Source organism: Phocoena phocoena, chromosome 9 (assembly GCF_963924675.1).
Source record: "Phocoena phocoena chromosome 9, mPhoPho1.1, whole genome shotgun sequence".
NCBI lineage: Eukaryota > Metazoa > Chordata > Mammalia > Artiodactyla > Phocoenidae > Phocoena > Phocoena phocoena.
Window position 1 is genome coordinate 19,528,276 of NC_089227.1, and position 20,920 is coordinate 19,549,195.

The 20,920-nt window shown below is 37.8% G+C and overlaps 1 protein-coding gene across 2 annotated transcripts in view; it reads left to right on the forward strand.

The window, feature by feature from the left end:
* The window catches only part of RELN (reelin), a 522,720-nt gene that overhangs the window by 293,944 nt on the left and 207,856 nt on the right, over positions 1-20,920 (forward strand). For both annotated transcript variants that reach the window (XM_065883760.1, XM_065883761.1), the window contains exons 9-10: positions 263-359; positions 3,307-3,547. In XM_065883760.1, coding sequence (XP_065739832.1) covers positions 263-359; positions 3,307-3,547 — 338 coding nt within the window. The remainder of the gene's footprint in view (positions 1-262; positions 360-3,306; positions 3,548-20,920) is intronic.

The window sequence follows — 20,920 nt, forward strand, 5'->3', positions numbered from 1 at the left end:
TGTATTGAAATTTAATTTAGAAGTTCATGTATTTCTAAAGAGACCTGAAATTCACCTTTTTTACCTTTTTTCAACTCAAAATTATTTATCAAATAATGTTTATCAGAACAGATTACAAGAAATTTTAGCATAGTTAGAAGAATGGGGAAATGATCAGATAACTATCTACGGGGTTAGAAAATTATCTAGCGTATTTATCAGGAAGGATAATATGTAATTACACTGTATTAACTTTGAAATTTATTGTTATTGCTATTTACAGGTTCAGGTTCATGTCGCTTTAGTTATTCAGACCCTTGCATCATTGTGTCATATGCCAAGAATAATACTGTGGACTGGATTCAGCTTGAGAAAATTAGGTTTGTTATCATTTAAAGTATCTTCATAAATTTTGACATAGGTGGATTTCTGCTTCCCTGTTTACCTTCATTCTACCACTGGCTTTATTCCTCATGGTTAAAAGTACTCTGGTTGTTAATTATGTTGAATTACATTGATGCACATATTATTACCTGCTCTATTTGAACAAGGTATTGTTAAAAGTGTCATTTTCCATTCAATACTTACCACTGTCAGTAGTAGCTATAACAAACTATTTATTTTTGGTAAAAGTACATTTGAGGTAGTAACCTTTCTGATGGAATTCTCCCCAAAATAACATCACCACCCATCTCTTTAGGTGACCTGGCTGTGGCCTGGTTTATAGGCCTAGGAATATATCAGATTACCACCTAAATTCCTTCCAGTCTGTGATGATAATGAGTTAATAGCCTTTTGGATCCAATCTCTAGTTCTGTCATTTTCCTTCTAACTTCCCTAAGGCCAGTTCTAAAATTCTATTATCATAATTGTGATGCGACTTGTAATCATTTATTACATCTTCTTTATTTTAAAAAAATCCCTTCGAAAAAAGAAAATTAGGTTGATGCTTAAAGAGGGAGAAGTTCATTCAGGCTGAAAATATTTGATTAAGTTTAGCAAAACTCAAACTATGGTAACTATTTCTGTGTAGTTTAAATCATAAAATAAAATTCAAAATGGGTGCTTAATTTCAGGTATGGTGAGGTATTTAAAGGAAAAAATACCTTGAAATTTTATTAAGTGGTTATTCTGATCAGTTTAGTTCTTAAATTAGCATGACTCACGTAGAACATTTTCCATCAGTTCTGTGACAGTTTTCTTTTTTCTCATGCTATTTTCCTTACCATTTTTCCATATTGAAAGAATTGTGATTTATTTGGGAGAGAAGAATAAATATTAGGTTCTTAGTCTTTAATATTAAACCAATCTGTCCAAAGTTTCTAGTAGTATTTCAAATAAAAATAAAAGTCTCACACGTTCAAGCTCTAGTCTAACCAAAAACGGAGAAAAATGCTTCTAACTCATGGATTTTAATAGATTGTCTCCCTCTGTGGCAGGATAAGATATTATTTATAGATACCTGGTACAAGCCAAGCTCTGACATGCTGTGCCACTTGCCAATTTTATAACAGAGCATTTTGCTCTTCCTTCTAATTTCTAGTAGTTACTATGAAAATGCATTCATATTAAATACTGATTTATATAAATGGCTTTAAGCAAAGCAGCATAAGTATTGGAAGTTTTACTCATGCCTCCATTTTTTCTCTAATAGTTATACACCATAGTTTAGATACATTGTAGTGCTGTTTCTTGCTGAAAAACAGCTACACGCTTTTGATATGGCAAATAGTGAGTGTACACATTTAATTACAAGATATAAAGATCACAGTCAGTTGATTCCATTTGTTTTTCACTAAATGAGACTTTCAATTTTAGTCCAGGCACCAAACTATCATACTCATTTAATGCAAATTTACTATTAGTGATCAGAGTGGACATATTTTCAATCACTTCCTAAAACTAAAATGTAGCTTCTTCATTAAATTCTTTTTGAAGTTAAAAACATAGTCATCATTAAATATTTTAAAGGAAAGGGGAATTGATTACCCCCAAAGGTAAGGTACACCATTCATAACCTGCACAGACAATTCTGCGGATTTCTATGTGCTTCATTGGTGAGTGAAAATTATGGCTTTTCTCTAGTCCTTTCAAAACTGATTTATCGTAAGCCCTGGGTACTACTAGTTTGTATTTTAGTACTACTTTTAATCTTGGCTAAAGCCATCATTTTTACTGTAGCAGGTTTCTACTTTAGTAGAATAAAATGTCTGATAAAAATATTATATAGCAGGGCTTCCCTGGTGGCGCAGTGGTTGAGAGTCCGTCTGCCGATGCAGGGGACACGGGTTCGTGCCCCGGTCTGGGAAGATCCCACATGCCGCGGAGTGGCTGGGCCCGTGAGCCATGGCCGCTGAGCCTGCGCATCCGGAGCCTGTGCTCCGCAACGGGAGAGGCCACAACAGTGAGAGGACCACGTACCGCAAAAAAAAAAAATTAAAAAAAAAAAAAATATATATATAGCAAAAGGACCTAGATGTAACAGATGTAATATAAAAATCATGTTAAATTATATCATGTTTTTAAAGACTGGTCTGCATGGAATTCTAAAGAATTCAAAATGAGAGCATTTAATTCTCATGGCAAATCTGACATTTTCAAAACAAAAATGTATCTGGTTACTATAAATAAAATAACTATTACATAAAGACTGATTATGAAACATATAGCATACAATGATCTCTAATAGATGCAAAATTTCAAAATAAGAATTAAAATTAAGATAATTTTATAGTTTTTCTCCTTTTCTTCTTCTCAGTATCATAAAAAATATATGGTTTTATTTATTATTTTTTTTAAAGAGCTTTTATTTATTTTATTTATTTATTTTGGCCTCACGGCATGCGGGATCTTAGTTCACCGACCAGGGATCGAACGTGTGCCCCCTGCAATGGAGGCACAGAGTCTTAACCAGTGGACCACCAGGGAAGTCCCAAGTATATGGTTTTAGATTGAGTGTCTACCATTCACAAAAAACTGTGCTGGATACACTTTGATTTTTTACAGGAGCCATGGCAGTTGTGTACCATTTTCTCTTTATCCCTTTACTGGCTTGCCTGAATATGCTTACTGCCTGCCTTGTGTTAAACGTAAAGCTCATTAAGACACTTAATATTTAAACTTTCATCACTCAATACGAACATCTTAATAATCAGCATGTATTAAAAGACTTAAGGGGTATGTGATTGTTAGTATTTAATCTGTAATGTGTACAATATTTTTAAGATAAGAAAACCACAGTCTTAATTAAGAAACAAAAAGGATCTCTAAGAAAAGTAAAGTGGACACTGTTGAACTTTATTGTGACACCAGTTCTCGTCTCTCCAGAGCCCCTTCCAATGTCAGCACAATAGTCCATATCCTCTACCTTCCTGAAGACGCCAAAGGGGAGACCGTCCAGTTTCAGTGGAAGCAGGAAAATCTCCGAGTAGGTGAAGTATATGAAGCCTGCTGGGCTTTAGATAACGTCTTGGTCATCAACTCAGCTCACAGACAAGTTGTTTTAGAAGATAATCTGGATCCAATAGACACGGGCAACTGGCTTTTCTTCCCAGGAGCTACAGTGAAGGTTTGATCTATCTTTTGTTCCTTCTCCTCTCCTCTAAAACCTAAAGCTCAGTAAACCAAATTGTACAAAGATAACAGTTTTACTAAAGCCACTATTAAAAGAACAGGTAATATTACTTTACCCTCCCTTGTAAGCATGGAAAATCATTCATTTATTTATCCCTTTAACAAGTATTTTTGAGAATCCATGGTGCCATGTACTGGACTGAACCTAGAGAATATAAACACAAAAAGGCAGATATGTCTCTTCCCTTCATTGGCTGTCAGTTTAGTGGGGGAGTTAGACATGTCAACATGCATGTGCAAAGTAGCATCATTGTTGATTTGCTGGGAAAGTTTAGAGTGCTGTGGAAATACAACATACAGTACCAAATCCAGACTTGAGGGATTAAGAAGACTATCCAAGATAATAGGGATACAAGCGGAGAATGAAGGGTAATTTCAAATTGGCCAGGAGGGAGGAATAGTGTTTCTAGAATCATAAATCACATACATAAAGGCTGGAAGGTGATAGCACAAAGCAGAGGCCTTGGACAATGTTCCAAATAGTTGTCTAACAGATTTTGAGTTGAGACTTGTGATAAAGTCTGAAGATATGGCCAGTGGTGAAACCTTAAAGCTCTTGAAAGCTGCTGTAGAGTTTGAACTTTATCCTGAAGTTGATAGGGAGTCGCTGAAGTACTCTGAATAAGAGTCAGATAATTAGATCTGAGTTTTGAAATATCCCTTCAAGGCTGGAGGACAGAATGGAAGGGAAAGAGTGCATACAGGAAAACGAAATAGAAGGCTGCAAACAGTAGTCCTATGGGTGATCACATTGACCAGAAGTAGGGGAGAGATGATGGGAAAATATGGATGGATTCAGAGATTTTTAGGAGGAAATGGAGAAGATTGGGGACTGACTGAGATGATGATGGAGTGGGAGGTGTCAAGGACAAGGTTTGGGCATCGTTGTTTCAACAACGATGCCATTTGTTGAAACAGGAAACAGGAAGAGGAACGGGATTACAGGAGCTGAATTCACCTTGGACATGTTGATTTTGATAATCCTGCAGGGGGCAGGCAAGAAGCAGCATCTGGTGGGAGGTTAGATGTATGGATCAGAAACTCAGAGGAAGATCCAAAATTGGCAATTATCAACCTTTTGAATGATAATTGAAATCATGAACTTGTCTGTCCAGAGAGTGTGTAGAGTAAGAAATTGTGCCTAGGCAATATTTAAAAATACCATTAGACCCTCAACTGGACTCTCTCAAGTTTCCAGTATATACAAATAAAGTACAGATGCAGATTGGAGAATTTTTTAAAATGTGACTCACTGGTACAAAAAAAATCTTGTGCTCCATGGAGGTGAGGTCACAGGAGGAGTCCCAAGCAGAATATAAAGATCTAAGATGCTCATCTCCTTTTAATAATTTATTTGAATTCTAGAAACATGGTTCAAAATGGTTCCAAATTATTTAGAAAACCTTCACCTTTTTAGGAAACTCCCCTGACACAATATCTTGTTGCTTAACAAATCAAACTGTAGACGTTTTGTTTTAAGCTGATGAAATTACACCAGTTGACTAGCATTAGGAACAGGCATCATCTTTGCTCAGCATGAGAAAACACCCAGGAAACCTTATGGAAATTTGTTTTGACAAAGACTCTAAAAATTTGGTTCCTTTAAAGAGAGTCCATGGTTGCCTTTCATATGGGTATGGAAAAGAACCTTTGTAAGGACATCCCATGTCATATCCCACTACTACTTGATTAAGAGAAGGATTTCTGTTGTCACTGTTCAACATTGGCAAGAAGAAACCCAGGAAACACATGGAGACCTCGGGGCCTGGGATTCACATCCTTTTCCCGTGATAATCATCAGTGATTATTTGGTCTCAGTTCCCATTACTATATAAATGTACTTTTTATGCCTTGTTTTGTAAGTCATCATTATACTAATCTAATTAGCTTTTTGGTGCCTTAATGCACTGTACTTTGGTACCACCCATGATAAAAATGCATGAAGTGTGGTTTTGCTTCATAGTAATGGTTACTTAAATTACAACTTTGTGTGGAGTATACTTTTGCTTTGTGGTCTCTCATCTTACTCATAAGCTTACTAATCACATGTTTGAGACATGCCTAGTTACCTAGGCCTACTAAGAAAAAAGTCATTGTAGTAATGATTTATACCAGGGTCTTTGGCTATCAAGTAGAAACTTTTCTCTGATGTTTCTTTTTTTCTTTTAATTAATTTATTTATTTGGCTGCATCGGGTCTTAGTTGCCCCATACAGGATCTTTCGTTGTGGCAGGAGGGCTCTTCATTGCAAAGTGCAGGTTTCTCTCTAGTTGTGGCGTGTGGGCTCAGTAGTTGTGGTACACGGGCTCTAGAGCGTGCAGGCTCAGTAGTTGTGGCGTGCAGGCTTAGTTGCCCCACGGCATGTGGGATCTTAGTTCCCCGACCAGGGATCGAACCCGCGTCCCCTGCATTGGAAGGTGGATTCTTAACCACTGGGCCACCAGGGAAGTCCCGCTGATATTTCTTTTTAAAATTTCAAATAAGTGCAATGATAAAATCTAAGAGTTTGTCATTTTAACTCATTTGCATGACCAACCTTTTGCTTTTTGGCTCAAACATTTAAGCATGAAAAATTGCTTTTGCCAAGTGATTTGGAGTTCTAGAAATAAAAATTGTTCATTTAAATTGTATGCAATTTCTCCACCAAATATTGTTCCTTTACTGGGTGGCCTCTGAGATGAAAACCGAATACAACCAATTAGAAGGCATATCTCGATGTTCCTATTGGTCATAGGACATGTTTTGAACATTGCTTTATTTTGGACTTTTTAGTTTTGAGGGTGTTTGTTTGTTCAACCTATACGTTATCTTTTCTATATTCATTAAAACTCTCCAAGATGTTTACATCTTAACTAAATCGAAGATCGAGTCTAACAGCAATCAAGAAAGTGTGCATCATTACAAAGTAGAGTTTATTCAAGGAAAATTGTCCAAGCACAGATAGGATATCCTTTGGTTAAATAATAATAGCTACTTTTTTTTTTAATTGCTCTAAACGTGAACCATTTCCTCATTTACTTATTTATTTATTTGGCTGCTTTGGTCTTCATTGCTGCACGCGGGCTTTCTCTATTTGCGGCGAGCGGGGGCTACTCTTCGTTGCGGTGCGCGGGCTTCTCATTGCAGTGGCTTCTCTTGTTGCGAAGCACGGGCTCTAGGCATGCGGGCTTCAGTAGTTGAGGCTCGCGGGCTCTAGAGAGCAGGCTCAGTAGTTATGGCACAGGAGCTCAGTTGCTCCGCAGCATGTGGGATCTTCCCAGACCAGGGATCGAACCCGTGTCCCCTGCATTGGCAGGCAGATTCTTAACCACTGTGCCACCTGGGAAGTCTGAACAGCTACTTTTTATCGTTCACTTATTATTCTAGGGACTTGCTCTTCCAGATGTGTGTGTGAGATTATATATGTATAATCTCATATAGTTGATCTTTATAAACCTATAAAAATGTGCTCTATTAGCCCCATTTTACAGATGTGGAAAGTGGACATGGACGTGTTGAGTAACTTGTCCAGAATGCCCCTTTTCCAGTGGCAGAGCCAGGGTTCAAATACAGGAATCCGACTTCAGAACTCTTGCTCTCAGCTCCACATAACTTTGCTCTTACAAGTAGTAAATATAAACTGACATGCTCCCTATTGGTCCCGTGTTTCTTCCCATCATCTATTTGTTAATTTATTTGCCTATTTTCTTCACCATCATTCTCTGGCTATAGGCTGAAAGCTTCTTGTTTTTCTCGTGTTTCTTGATCTCGCTCCAGCTTTATTCCATTTGTACTATGTATTCCTTTCTCTGGGTGACAGATTTTGATACATCAGAATTTAGTAAGTTCAGGCCAGGCACTGGTTGCTTCCTTTTCTTCCACACTACAACAGCTGATATTATTTTCACAATCATAGTTACTGGTCCACCACTGCTGACCTAAAGTGAACTTAAGGAGAAAGGAGTATTAAAATATTTTCCATATGGAGGTAGGAGGCATTTGCAGTAACCTATAGGGAAGGTGAAATAGAGTGAGAACAGGGGGACACTAAAGAAAGAGAAATCAACAGTCTCATGGTAGCAGACTTCCTGTGACAAGGATGTTGGAGCCAAGGATCATACAAAGGGACGCCAGTGACAAAAAATGACATGGTCATTCCTTAAAAGAAATTACATCATGCATCCTCCATACTCAAGACCTTTGATGGCTTCCTGTGTAGGCCTAGAGGAGACAAGTCAAACTCCCTAGCATGTAATTCAAGGCGATTTCCAATCTCGGCCCAGCCTAACTTTTCATCCTCATCTCCTGCTTCCCTGTGTGCCAGCCTCACAAACACAACACAGAATTTCACACTCCCACCCCCTTAGACATGCTTTTCTACCTTTCTTTTTGCTATGCCTAGTCATTCCCCAGCATCCTTCAGGGCCCAGTTCAAATGTCATTGTCTGGGTGAAGTTTTGCATAGTTAACATCTGGCTCCTCTCTGTGCTGCTGTAACCATGAGGTTGAATAAGCAGGACTTGAGGTTGGAGACTGGCTACAAAAAAACATTTTTCTTCCTCGCTAGTGACCATTCACATTCACTCAGACAGCTTTTTTAATCTGTATCCTTTTTGCACAAACCTAAGGCAGGTCCCCAAACTACTGTTAGACCAAAAAAGCAATCAATCACTTTAGTCACCAGTCTCCATTCCATAATGAATACCACATAGTTCACCGTAATAATGCAAACTCCAAGCTTCGCCCATATCTTCTCCTCTCCTCCAGCTTAGGTCTGCTGAGTAGGGATAGAGATAGAGGTCAGCTCCTTCTCTCTCCTCGCTAACCGCCATGAGTTTTAGCCTCTGAACCATCCAGGGCTGGGTCAGGAGGCAGGAGAAGAATCAAGAGGCAGACACTGTAAGCTGGAATTATTGATCCCTTGGTCTGGCAAGTGATCAAAGCTGGCTCTCTCTTGGTTCTACCAAAAAGCTCTTTGGAAATGCCCCTACTTTTCACCAGAACTGGGAATTTCTCACCTGTAGCTCCCCAATGCATCTCTCAGGTCATGTCTACTTCCACTCCTAGCCACTGGGCCTCTGACTCATGACCTCAGCCTCTTTCTGCTAAGGGCTCCTTGCCCCTCCAGGAAGACCTTGGGGGCAGGATCTTAGACAAACCAGACTGCCTCTTGTGTGCATGGGCCCAATTCTAGTCTATGGTAAACATTCACCTTGAATCATCATTGGGAGAAGAGAAGTTAATTACTTTGAAGTGCAGCCCTCTTGTTACTTGCCGGGCAGCCCCAGGCACTAGTCTAAGCCTTTAGAGCATCCCTTCCAAGGGGTGTTCTTGAAGTCCTGAGCACCAGGCTTGAGGCAAGGGGAAGGTACCCTCCTCCCCTGACGAGGGCATGGGTGTGACCCACAGTTCACCAACACCCCTCTCTAAAGGAATCATGTCTCTGCTTTCTAGCTGCCTACATACTTCAGCTTCAGGCTTGTGTGCTTTCAATTTGAGTAAGTGGCTAAGCCATTTTACCGCCTCTTTTGCTAAGTCCTTATAGTTGGTCCATCACCTCTCTTTGGAATGTGGAGCAGTCGCTACCTATTTTCTTGGCACCTTAACCAAATCCAACACTAACCTAGTTCCATTTCAACATTCTGTTATGCCGTAAATATACATCTATGAGAGTGTTTACAACATTGCTTTGTGGTTATGTTTCTGTTTCCCTGTTTAGTGTGTTAGCTTCTTAAGCTCAGGAACTGTTTCTCCCATTCTTGAATCTCCAGTATTGGTACATGATACATTGTGCTAATTGAACGAATGAAAAGCTGAAAAAATATCAAGATCTAGTTTGTGGGGAAAGAAAATAAATTTTATATTCAGCGATGACATGCAGGCAGCTAAAAATATTGTGAATGGGACTGGATATAGCACAACTGTTAAGAAAATGGGCTTAACTGGGTTCAAATCTTGGTTTCACAGTTTATTAGCCATGTGGTTTTGGGCAAGTTATTTAACCTCTTGGTTCCTTGGCATCCTCACCTGTAACAGGGATAGTAATAGTATCCATCTCACGTTGTGATAATTAAATAAGAAGATACATGTAAAACCCTTAGAACAGTGCCTGGCATATATAAAGGACTAATAAGTATGTGTAAAACCCTTAGAACAGTGCCTGGCATATATAAAGGACTAATAAGTATGTGTCCTCTTCATTGAAAACTTTGAGAACAAATAAACTCTACAGGGAAGTGAATATGGAGGAAAATATGTAAAAGGCAAAGGATTGAGCTGATAGCTACAATGGGGGGAGACAACGATAGAAAAAATACAGAACTCACAAATTATGTCATCCTTATATGTCATTAAAGTAATATCAAAATCAAATGCAGTAAATTGATTAGGTTGGACACAAGTATTGCACGTAGGTGTAACTTTGGCAATCAAAATAAGAAATAGTTTCCACTGGAATTAAGTTGAAATGACATTTATGTAATTATAATATTAATAGTAGTTTTCTTGATTAACAACAAGTGATTTTTTAAGTGCTGCCATTCATAAAATAAGGTAATAGAGAGTAGTGAGTATGTAAAGTGTCCAGTTGATGTTGAAAATAATGTTTGAGGATGGCAGGTCAAATAGGAAATATAAAAATGAGTCACTGGCATTCATAGTACATATTTCTCCTTATCTTCTTGAGATTTTTTTTTCAATTTCTTTGGTACTATTTAATTCATTTCATCTGAGCCTGTCCTTGTTTATCTCAAGTAGGGAAGAAGGATAGAAGACCAAATGGAGTAATTAACTTAAGGAGTTATGTGATCTGGAGAACTGCAATTATAGGTCACCAGTTTAAATCTGCCCTGGGCTGGTAGAAGGCCATTACCATCTGTTGGCTCTTTAGTAATTAATAGGAAGTAGATGTCTAGCAGTATCGGCTTTTAATGTAGAACCCGACCTTATGTTTGTTGCACTTTTTTATTTGTATTGGTAAGCTGAAGAGGACTGTAAGAGGTTACAGAATTAATATGTTCTTCCTAGACAGCTGTCTGTGTTTCTCCTCCATTCTCTTTACAAGGTCATGGCCTTGCCTGACTCAGCTTCCAGTGTTTTTCCAGAGAACCTGCCCACTTGGAAGAAAAGGGGCACCACATTCTTACCGTGCTTCTAATTACCATCATAATTTTTTTATTTCCCATGAATCCCTAAGCAGGCCTCTGTTCACAACCAAATAGGTGGGGGTCTGAATGCCAATAAGTCTAGTACTGCAAGTCAGAAAGCTAGCCACAGCACCAGCCTCATTAGCAGTCTCCACAGCAGGTCCATTGTGGACTCAGCAAGGCAAGGAGCCTGAACCCACTTGACAGTGAAACACCTGCCTTCATTATTAGTTACGATGGTATTTCCTTCTTTTATAGAATATTGCATCCTTTTTTTAAATTACTTTTATATACAATTTCTAAACTAATCAAGAATTATTTGTGTCAGTTGTGTCTATTCTAAAGATACGGAGTATACTCTCTTAGTCCATTATTTGCAGTTGCTAGAATTGCTGTTGCTGCCACAGCTGTCATCCCCTGACAGCACTGCTCTCTATCAGATGGCTGTGGGTGTTTTGCCACATTTAATAGTGGAAGGCATGTTCTTCCTTCCTGAAATGGGGGAATGATTAATCTCAGGGCAACTTCTGGTGCTCCAACTCATTGCAGACGGTCTTGGTTTTGTCATCAAGGTTTAAGGGAAATGAGTGTTTTGGCCCCTTCCATTTAAGACATATAGAATCAAGAATCAATGTTTCACCTTGGGTAGGCTTCTCATGTCCATCTCCATTGAGTAGTATGGATACTGGATAATAAATAATAATAACCATAATTATAAGTAGTAGTAGCAGCAGCTGCAGTAGTAATGGTGACATTTCATGAATCATCTGTAGGTGCCAGCACTATGAGGAAGGCCTTATCCTCCAAGTTTTATATCTGTGGTAGGGGAACATTGCATGTCTGTGAAGGCCCTGAGTACTTAGTGCTTAATTGTCCTTAGTCATTCTTGAAACATCTGGACAAATCCATCAAAGTCATCTCTTCCCAACTCCTCAAAAGCACATCCTGCAATCTGAAAATGTCCTTAATTTCAAGTTCAAAGAAAAACACTAAATGTAGGATTTTAAAGGGTCAGCCTGGAGCTGCTACAGCTACCTGCTTTCTGTAACTCACCCTTAGAGAGAAGAGCTGCAAAGGTCAGGAAAGTACTCGGAGGAGAACCCAGGAACAAATGATTTGGACAGAGCTATGAGCAGATTTTTTGGTTTTTGTTTTTTTCTGTTTTCTTCATCTTTTAATAGTACCCAATGAAGCAGAATTTCCAGATGGATCAGTATGCCATGGAGGTAAATATTGGTCAAGCAGCTGCTTCATTTTGTTTGTTTGTTCACTCCCATCTTTGGTGGTAGCCAAAATTTGTATTTTGAAAGCAGGAATCATCCACAACTCCTTGATATCTGCATGTGTGTGAGAGAGAGAGAGAAAGAGAGAGAGCACACTTTGCTCACTCACTGTTAATAAATGTTTATATCTGCTCAGCTAGCCTGGTTACCCTCAGCTTGCAAAGGCATAAATCACTGGCTTCTGTCAACTCTGGAATTGACTCACAGATTAAGTGCAGATCACTAGGAGATATGGGCTGTTCCTCGTATTTTTTTATTTTTAAGAAATCTTCCCACTCTGATTGCTGTGCCTGTATCTGCTAATCTTTTTCTATTTATTACCCTAGTTCATTGTATGGATAGAAAAGAATTCCAGATTACTCCTTTTACACTTTTATGTCAACTTGTGTTGAGAAGTAAATCAGTACTAAATGTCACAGATTCTGTTGTGAAGGTTTGTCCTTTAGAATAGGCTGTGCTCAGATGTATTTAAAAGAAATTTTCTTAAAAAGTAAATTATTAAATTTTGCAGATGTGTGCCAAGGATTGGGAGTAACTAAGTATACAGAATTTAGAAGTATTTCTACTTGCAGTTAGACTGCTTCCTCTCTCCTCCATTTACTGTTGATAAATATCCAATGATAGTGTCAATTTTCCTAGTTGAACAAACACCAAAAGGCCCTAATGAAGACAACAGCCATCAGGTGAATCAACAACCCATTAAGGAGAAGAATTAAGTCAGAGCAAGAGAGTCTATTAATTTTCTTATAGCTCTTGTACATTATGCATTTGCCAAATTCCTTGTCCCAGTGGACACTAGGCAGATCTCCAGTCCTGAATAAAAATTGGAGCTTTCATTCTGGAATTCTGCTGTCACCTGTCTAATACTATTGTCACAAACTGTTGAATCATTAATGGAGAATAAAGATTATAATATCCAAATTATGAAAATATGTAAATTTATTTGCCTGAAAATGTAGTCTTAACACAAGTCAAGGCTAGTGAAAAAAGTCAAAGACAAATGGTGAAAGGGGTGATCACATTCAAAGCAGAATTTATTTTTAAATGTGCTTTTTGGGAATATAATCCCCTGGCAGAACAGTATCTGCCTACTATAATGCCTAACTTGTCTTCCATGAATTGGGCACCCCAGAAAAAGGTTTAAAAAATCCATTCAGTGATTTTCCTTTTTTAGAATGTAAGGACAAACAGGAGGAAATCAGATATGCTTTCCAGAAATGTGCTTTGCAAATCGCTGTACTGGAAACTATCTGGTCTGTAACTTGAGGGATTTGAGTACTGGCTTTCTAATGAGGATAAACCTGAGCTCAGTAAGACTTGTGGCGAGACCATGTTCCCATGTCTTTTTCCATTAAGAATCGGAATGTTACCTATGATTTTCTGGCCAGATTCCAGCTTGGTTAATTGCATGCTGTCTCTGTAAATTCCCTTTGCTTGGGATGTTCTTCACTTTGGATTGCATTGCTCTTATTGTCATGTTTCCCCCAAGAGGTGGCTACGTGATATTGTAGAATGAGCCAGAATATATTTTAAGCTAATAAGAGTACTTTGGGGATGAAGGGTTAAACGTAAGTAGTGTGCTTTTCACAATTTCCCCCCAATGCAGCCTATTTGTACAGTAATTAATGTGGAATAGCATTAGTGAAACATGGAATTGAGCCAAATCACCATGACAAGAGTGGCAGTAACACAGAAACAAATAATTTCGATAAATTCTACTAAAAATAACCAAACAAATCCCCAGAGCCTCCTTGACTATGCACCCTTTTCTTGTTTGTTTATGGTCTGAAGCTGACACGTTTAATCACTAATTAAGTTAATACGTTATTCAATGTGAAATTTATTTTATTCTGTCTGAACATCCAAAACATAGTAACATTACCCATCATCTTTGTACTTAGCACAGCACATAGCCCAATTATTTGCATAGCGGCACTCATTAAGGTAAGGTTTTTTAAATAAATGAATGAAGATAAGGGACGAAAGAAGGAAGGGAATTAGCATTTACTGATTTCCTAAGGTTCATCAGTCTTTAGAATAAGCATGTTACTTAACACTATCTCATCTAATCCTCACAATTGCCCCATTTCACAGATGAAAATATAGAGGCTCAGAGAGGTTAAGTGGCTTCTCCAAGATCAAACAGCTTTGATTTTCAAAGCCAACTACATTGTATTATAAAGCCCCAGCCCTTCTGTTCCTCAGTATCTTGCAGCCTCCCACATTGCGCCTGGCATTCTTGGCCTTAATTTGAGGAGGCCAGTCTGAAAACTTCAGATGCTCTGAAAGTTAAGTTGATCCCTACAGACAAGGTTAACAACTGCCCTATGGAATTTTACATTGTTATTCTTTCTCTAATTACTCCAATTCAAATCTGTCACTATTGCCATTTTAGAGTTGTCATAACTATTGCCAAATAATTACACACTTGTTACAAAATATACCATGAATTGAATCTTTATGAATCGTAGTACAAAGTGGTTCAAATGCTTAATGAATCCATAAAATAATGAGAAAGAAACACTTTTTAAGCTCCCTAAAATTTGCTCACTGTGGTTGAATCTATTGTGTTGACTAGAGAAAATGCACTTCAGCCCTCCTGCACCTGGACTGTGTTTATAGCCAAGTTTTCAGTTTTTTTAACTGGCATTAAATTACCTAGAAATTGAACGTGTGGAAAATGACAGAAATTCATTTTGCCTCATGAGAGAAATCATTCTCTTCCTATTTTTTTTATAAGCATGAAAGTCTGTACCATTAAATCCATTGAACCAGGATGTAGGAAATATATATATTTCTATATGATAATAGCTATAGCATGGTGAAAGGCTTAGGGAACACAATGATTTGTAGGGTGTAGATCAGTCCATTTCTAGTCACTCAGTCATACATACCAGTTTAATCCAGAAACTCCTATACCAATATATTTTATTTCCGACCAGTGGCTAATTTATGGCTCTGCCAACAATGCCATTTTAATTAATTTTATTCATCTTATTTCTCTTTCCTCTGCTCCTCATATCTCAACTGTTATGCGTTGCCTAGATTTTAATTTAAAAACCTCTCCTCTCTAAGGAGCAATCTGAAGTGGCAAAAATAATCACTTAAAATATTACAGTCATTAAAAAATTGGCTGTGGTGGAAGCTGTGCATTTTCAATTTTCCTACAAATGATGTTTTAGCTCCTTTTAAAGTGTGCTTTGTATCTGAATTGTCTGCCACCAGCCAGCTTGGCTATCAAAAATGGTCTTCCAGCTGGGTGGGCTGAGTGACAACTCCTTAATGGAGGAAATGGATGGCTCTCTGCTCATGTGGAGGGGAAGGCATACCAGGCAGATTTCATTCCATCTGCCACCAGCTCTCTGCAAGCTGGCATTGCCCAAATGCCCAATATACTCCTTCCAACTAAAAGGATATCGTCAAAACTAAATTGTAAGGCTACAGATGTCTGAAAGAATCATCAGGGCCATTAGACCCCAGGGAGATAATATTAAGAGGTGCCTCAGTGTTCATCTTTGATGAAAACCTAATTAAACTATGGTGAAGGCAATTGTAAGTACTTTTACAAGTACAGAGGTGAAATCATTAACATTTCCAGCAGCGTATAGGGAGCAGCCTTAGAAAAATGCTATCCTGAATTGTGGCCAAAGACTTGTTATATTGAGGAATTTTCACTGATGTTTCCTGTCAATGCTTTTCTGAATGGCAAATTCTTGTCAGTTACAGGGTGTTCTGCTTTTCAAGTAAAGGAAACCCATTTAACAGCAAAGTAGAAAAATATTTTTGATTGACAGATGGAAACAAATAAGGATGATATTTAAGTGATTTTAAAAACTGTCATTGGTCAATGCTAAAATAATGAAGTAAAAATAATAATTAACATCATCATTAATTTAATTAGGAAGGCTAGGGATAGAAAGAAATATATAGAGCCATCTGCAGAATTTATACCTTTATTTTACCAAAAATAAATTCTTAATTACCTGATATATACTCACCATAAGTCAGTCAAAAGCTAAGACTCACATGATAATATGTTCTGTTAATTGTGTTTTCCACTTAAGATAGCAGCTCATCCACGTTCCAGATCAATTTTGTTCTTTTTCATGTTTGTGTAGTATTTCATCATGTGGCTCTACTGTAATTCATTTAAGTATCCTTATTTATGGAAATTTGTCCTCTTTTTTTTCTATAACAAGAAATGCTGTGGTAAACAGCCTTGTACATATATTTTCAAGCACTCATGCTATTTTTGTCTATAGCACAGATACCTAGAAGTGGAATTTCTGGGTACGGTTGCATTAAACACTAAAATTTTAAAATAGATACTGTGAAATTATTCAACCAAAATAATCCTGTCAATTTATATCCTAACCAATAGAGTCTTGTTTTCTTATACCCTCACTTATGCTGGACGTTTCCGTTATTAAAACTGTCTCCAATTCAACAGTTAAAAAAAAAAAAGCTAAGACTCAGGAAGTCACATGTTATTTGTAATCATTTACTCAAGAAAACCTGCTATATTTTTACCATACTCAAAATAAAGTAGCCCTGAATTCCAAAGTATTCTTCTTGTCATATTAAAGCTCACGTATCTCACAGTTAGACATTTAACTGTCTTACGAAGTTGTTTAGATTTTAATTGTCTCGCAAATGACATGAGTTTGAATAGATGCTGAACAAAAACAGCTGGGTATTAAAATCACTGAGCAATTTTCTGAAATTCTTTCAGTTCACATTTTGTTTGGCTCTTTAACATAAATACATAGATATACAGTTCATCTGTAAGAAAAGTGGTGGCACACATCTTGCATTATTAAGTTTTCCTAAGGAAAATGTTTGGTAATCTGCCAAAGTTTGGAGAACTTTTAAAGTTCTAATTGATGGTTCGGTATGCCCTGAAAATGAATGAATGTTTGTAGTATTTTACCATATTGTATTGTGCAACATATTCTTTTACATTTTACTAAAGGTTTTAAGTTGATCTGAAGAATTTTAGTGACTAGTCTAATGAGAAACAATTTAAAATAGATTTAAATATTCTATTTCTCTATAACCTACTGCCAAGGGTATATATTGCAAAGGGAATATAATAGTGCATATTTAGAAATTCGTGGAAAAGTGCATATTTAGAAATAAAATAACAATTATTTTGTACCACTTAGAGATTTCAAAAAAATACTTCCACATAAGATATAATTTGTGCTTCTAACAGCGTCTCTAGGAAATAGATATTATTGGCCCCATTCCACAGCCTAAGAAACAGGCCTAGATGGGTTAAATGAGTTGTGCAAAACCATGTAGCCATTCAGTAGAGAAAATGCATCGGAACATGCCTTCTGATTCCAATCCCCAAACTCCTTGAGGATGGACAGTAACTGAGTTTTCATTCTTTGTCAAGAATGTTTTTGGTTTCCAGTATTTTGGGGTTTTTTCTAACCTTAATCACCTCAGCTCATGTAAGTGCTAAATTAATTGAATTGGGTTCTAGGGGAAAGTTCAAGCACCCCTACCCACACAGGTGGTGGATTTCCTTTCAGAGGCAGAGATGTAATCTCAAACAAGCAGAGGCACAGGGGCTCTATCTCAATCTGAATGTAGTCAGGCATAAATTCTTAGTTTGGAGAGCATCTGGGAAACCAGTCCAATACTAAGACACTGAGCCCCCTGTGACCAATTCTAAAGTAGAATTAATGTAAAACTCTAACTAGCCTTGTAATTGACGCAGGAATCCTCAGAATGAGAACCCTGACTGGCCCCCTATCTTTCCCAGGATTCCTAAATATAAGGATTATACATAATCAACTTCTCGGTAGGCCCATTCCTGCTCAAATGGCTCAGTAATTCACCGGTTTTGCACAGACTATCCCCTATTTTATAGTCCCAATAGTACCCAGCTGGCTTATATTACCCTTACTCCAAAACTTGAAAACATCTGTTCTACTCATAATGGCTGAGGCAGAAATTATGTCCTGATCTCCTTAGCATGGTGGGGAGCAGAGCAAGCCATCCATTGTAGTGTGTGCACTCAGTGCATCTCCAGGCCCTGCTGCCCAGAAATTGGCAGCCCCATCCTGCTAAGAGACAGGGGGATTTGATTCACTTCACGCTGAGCTGTGGCTGTTCGCTTTGGGTCTGTCACAAACTTTCTTTAGCAATGTGTTGATGTACTAAGACTATGATGACGAAAACATTCAAAGAGCAATACTTTTCCCCCTCCACACCCAAAAGGGCATTGGGCCCATTTGGGAAGAGAGAATAGAGTGGAATATGAATCTTCCCCTAAACTCGACAGACAGGGTTAAGATGTTTCAGTGCAAGTCCAGCACTGACTGTTATAAACCACTGCCCTGTTTGTTTGAATTTAGACTTCAAGTATTGTCCTTTTACTGCCAATTGGTGAAGAACAGCTCCTTCCCTATAAAAATAAACTATGTAAAAAACTATACCATGCTGTCCTTCATGGAAACTTGGCAAAGACATCCTACTAGTTTTTAGATTTGCAATTATGAAAATTGGTTAACACTCAAAGTGAGTGTTCATTTTTCTCAGGTTTTCTTCATACTTGTTATGGTAAATATTACTTGTATTTCATACGCTGGCGCTAGCAGTTATAATGACAGAAAGGTATATTGATAGCTAATTTTTTTCTTCCAGTTTTATTGAAATATAATTGATATACAACACCATAGAAGTTTAAGGTGTACAGCATAATGATTTGACTAACATACATGAAATGATTAACAGTGTTTAGTGAACATCCATCATTTCATATAGATAAAATATTAAATATAAAAATATATTTTTGATAGCCAGTTTTTAATAGTTGTATAATTACAAATGATCTACTAAACTACCAAATGTATTTGGTAACAGCCAAATAACTAACAAAAAGATCCTTTAAAATATACTTAAGGAACTTCCTTGGTGGTCCAGTGGTGAAGAATCTGCCTTCCAATGCAGGGGATGCAGGTTCGATCCGTGGTTGGGGAACTAAGATCCCACATGCCGCGGGGCAACTAAGCCCATGCACCACACTACTGAGCCCGCATGCCTCAACTAGAGAGCCCAAGTGTCGCAAACTGCAGAGCCCACGTGCCCTAGAGCCTGGGCGCCACAACTGGAGAAGGGAAAAACTGCATGCCACAACTAGAGAGAAGCCCACGCACCGCAACGACGATCCTGTGTGCCGCAACTAAGACCCAACGCAGCCAAAAATAAATAATAAATAAATCTTAAAAAAAAATACTTCAATTTTTCTAAAACACGAACTCATTTTAATTTTGTAAAGTGAGTTTAACAGTATGGTATTCAGTTTCATAATGATGTGTTTCTTTACATAAATTTTCTATCTCAACTAAATTAAAATATGCATCAAATATGTTAATAATATAAATCTTGGAAGAGTAGCAAAGCATAGTTATGTATAACACAGTCTTAAAATATTAACAAACAATTCTGAGGTAAACAGAATCAAAATGGAAATAATTAAATTGATGTTTAGCCAGAAATGACCAAGATTTTATGTTAAGCAAGTCACTCTTTTCATTACACAAATATATCCTTTTAAATTGTAATATAGATTATTCTGTTTTCACATGTATAGATATTTCATATATGCCCTTTCCTTGGACAGTGACCTAATGTCATTTGCATCAGTGTCAGAGTCCTTATATTAATTCTAAATAAACATAGGCCATAGTTGTTCAGGATTCCAGAATGGGAAGATAACTGTGAAAACCACTATTTAGAGCTCGGTGGATTTATTATTAGGAAAGTAATCTTTGTTATTCTAGTTAGCATTCATTATCTTTACAGAGTGCATAGTAGTAGAGGATCCTTGGGTTTGTCATTGCTTGACAGTTTCTATTTACTGTTTTGTTTTTTGGGGGGTTTTGATAGATGTATTTAATGCAGAATAATTACCACAATAATGTTAGTTAACATATCCATCACTTCACGTAGTTACAACTTTTCTTTTTGTAGTGAAACTTCTAAAATCTATCGTCTAAATAAACTGGATCCTAGGGGGGTTTTTGGGGTTTTTTTTTTTTTTTTTTTTGCGGTACGCGGGCCTCTCACTGCTGCGGCCCCTACCATTGCGGAGCACAGGCTTCGGACGCGCAGGCCCAGCGGCCACGGCTCACGGGCCCAGCCACTCCGCGGCACGCGGGACCTTCCCGGACCGGGGCACGAACCCGCGCCCCCTGCATCGGCAGGCGGACCCCTAACCACTGCGCCACCAGGGAAGCCCTGAATCCTACTTTTGATCAATGTATCTGGGTTAAGGATCATATATAATGAGCTCAATTTAACATCCGTGAATAATCTGTACTCATTGTGGTGTGAAGAAGAGCCTCAGGCAGGTGAAGCCTGCCACACACTACGGTATTATCTAAAATGATGGCAGGCTCAGTGGGTATGCCTTACGTCTTAGTGCTGTGAAATGACTCCCCCAAGATCATATGCTCCAATTCTCTTGAACTTCTGGAAGCTTCTGAAAGCTTTTTTACTCTTTCAGTATAGAAGTCTGATATCCCTCCCCATTGATTTTACCTGCCATAATTAGTTTAATAGTCATAAAACATTTCTTTGCACACATCACTGCTCTATTTTAGAACATCACTGCTGATGGCATATTGCAGAGATCTCTTAGATTACCATTTAAGATCCTTTACAGTCAGGCTCCAGTCTAATTCTCAAAATTATGCCTACTTATCACCTATGTAATTTATTCATATTTGTCATCTAACTTGGATTTTTCTCAGTCCTTTAAAGCCAATTGAAGACCTGCTCATACATGAAGCCTGCACATCTAGACCAGCCCTGGACACAGTGATTCCTACCTTCCTCCACTCATTAGCTTTCCATATGCTGCCTTTGATAAATATCAACTAGACT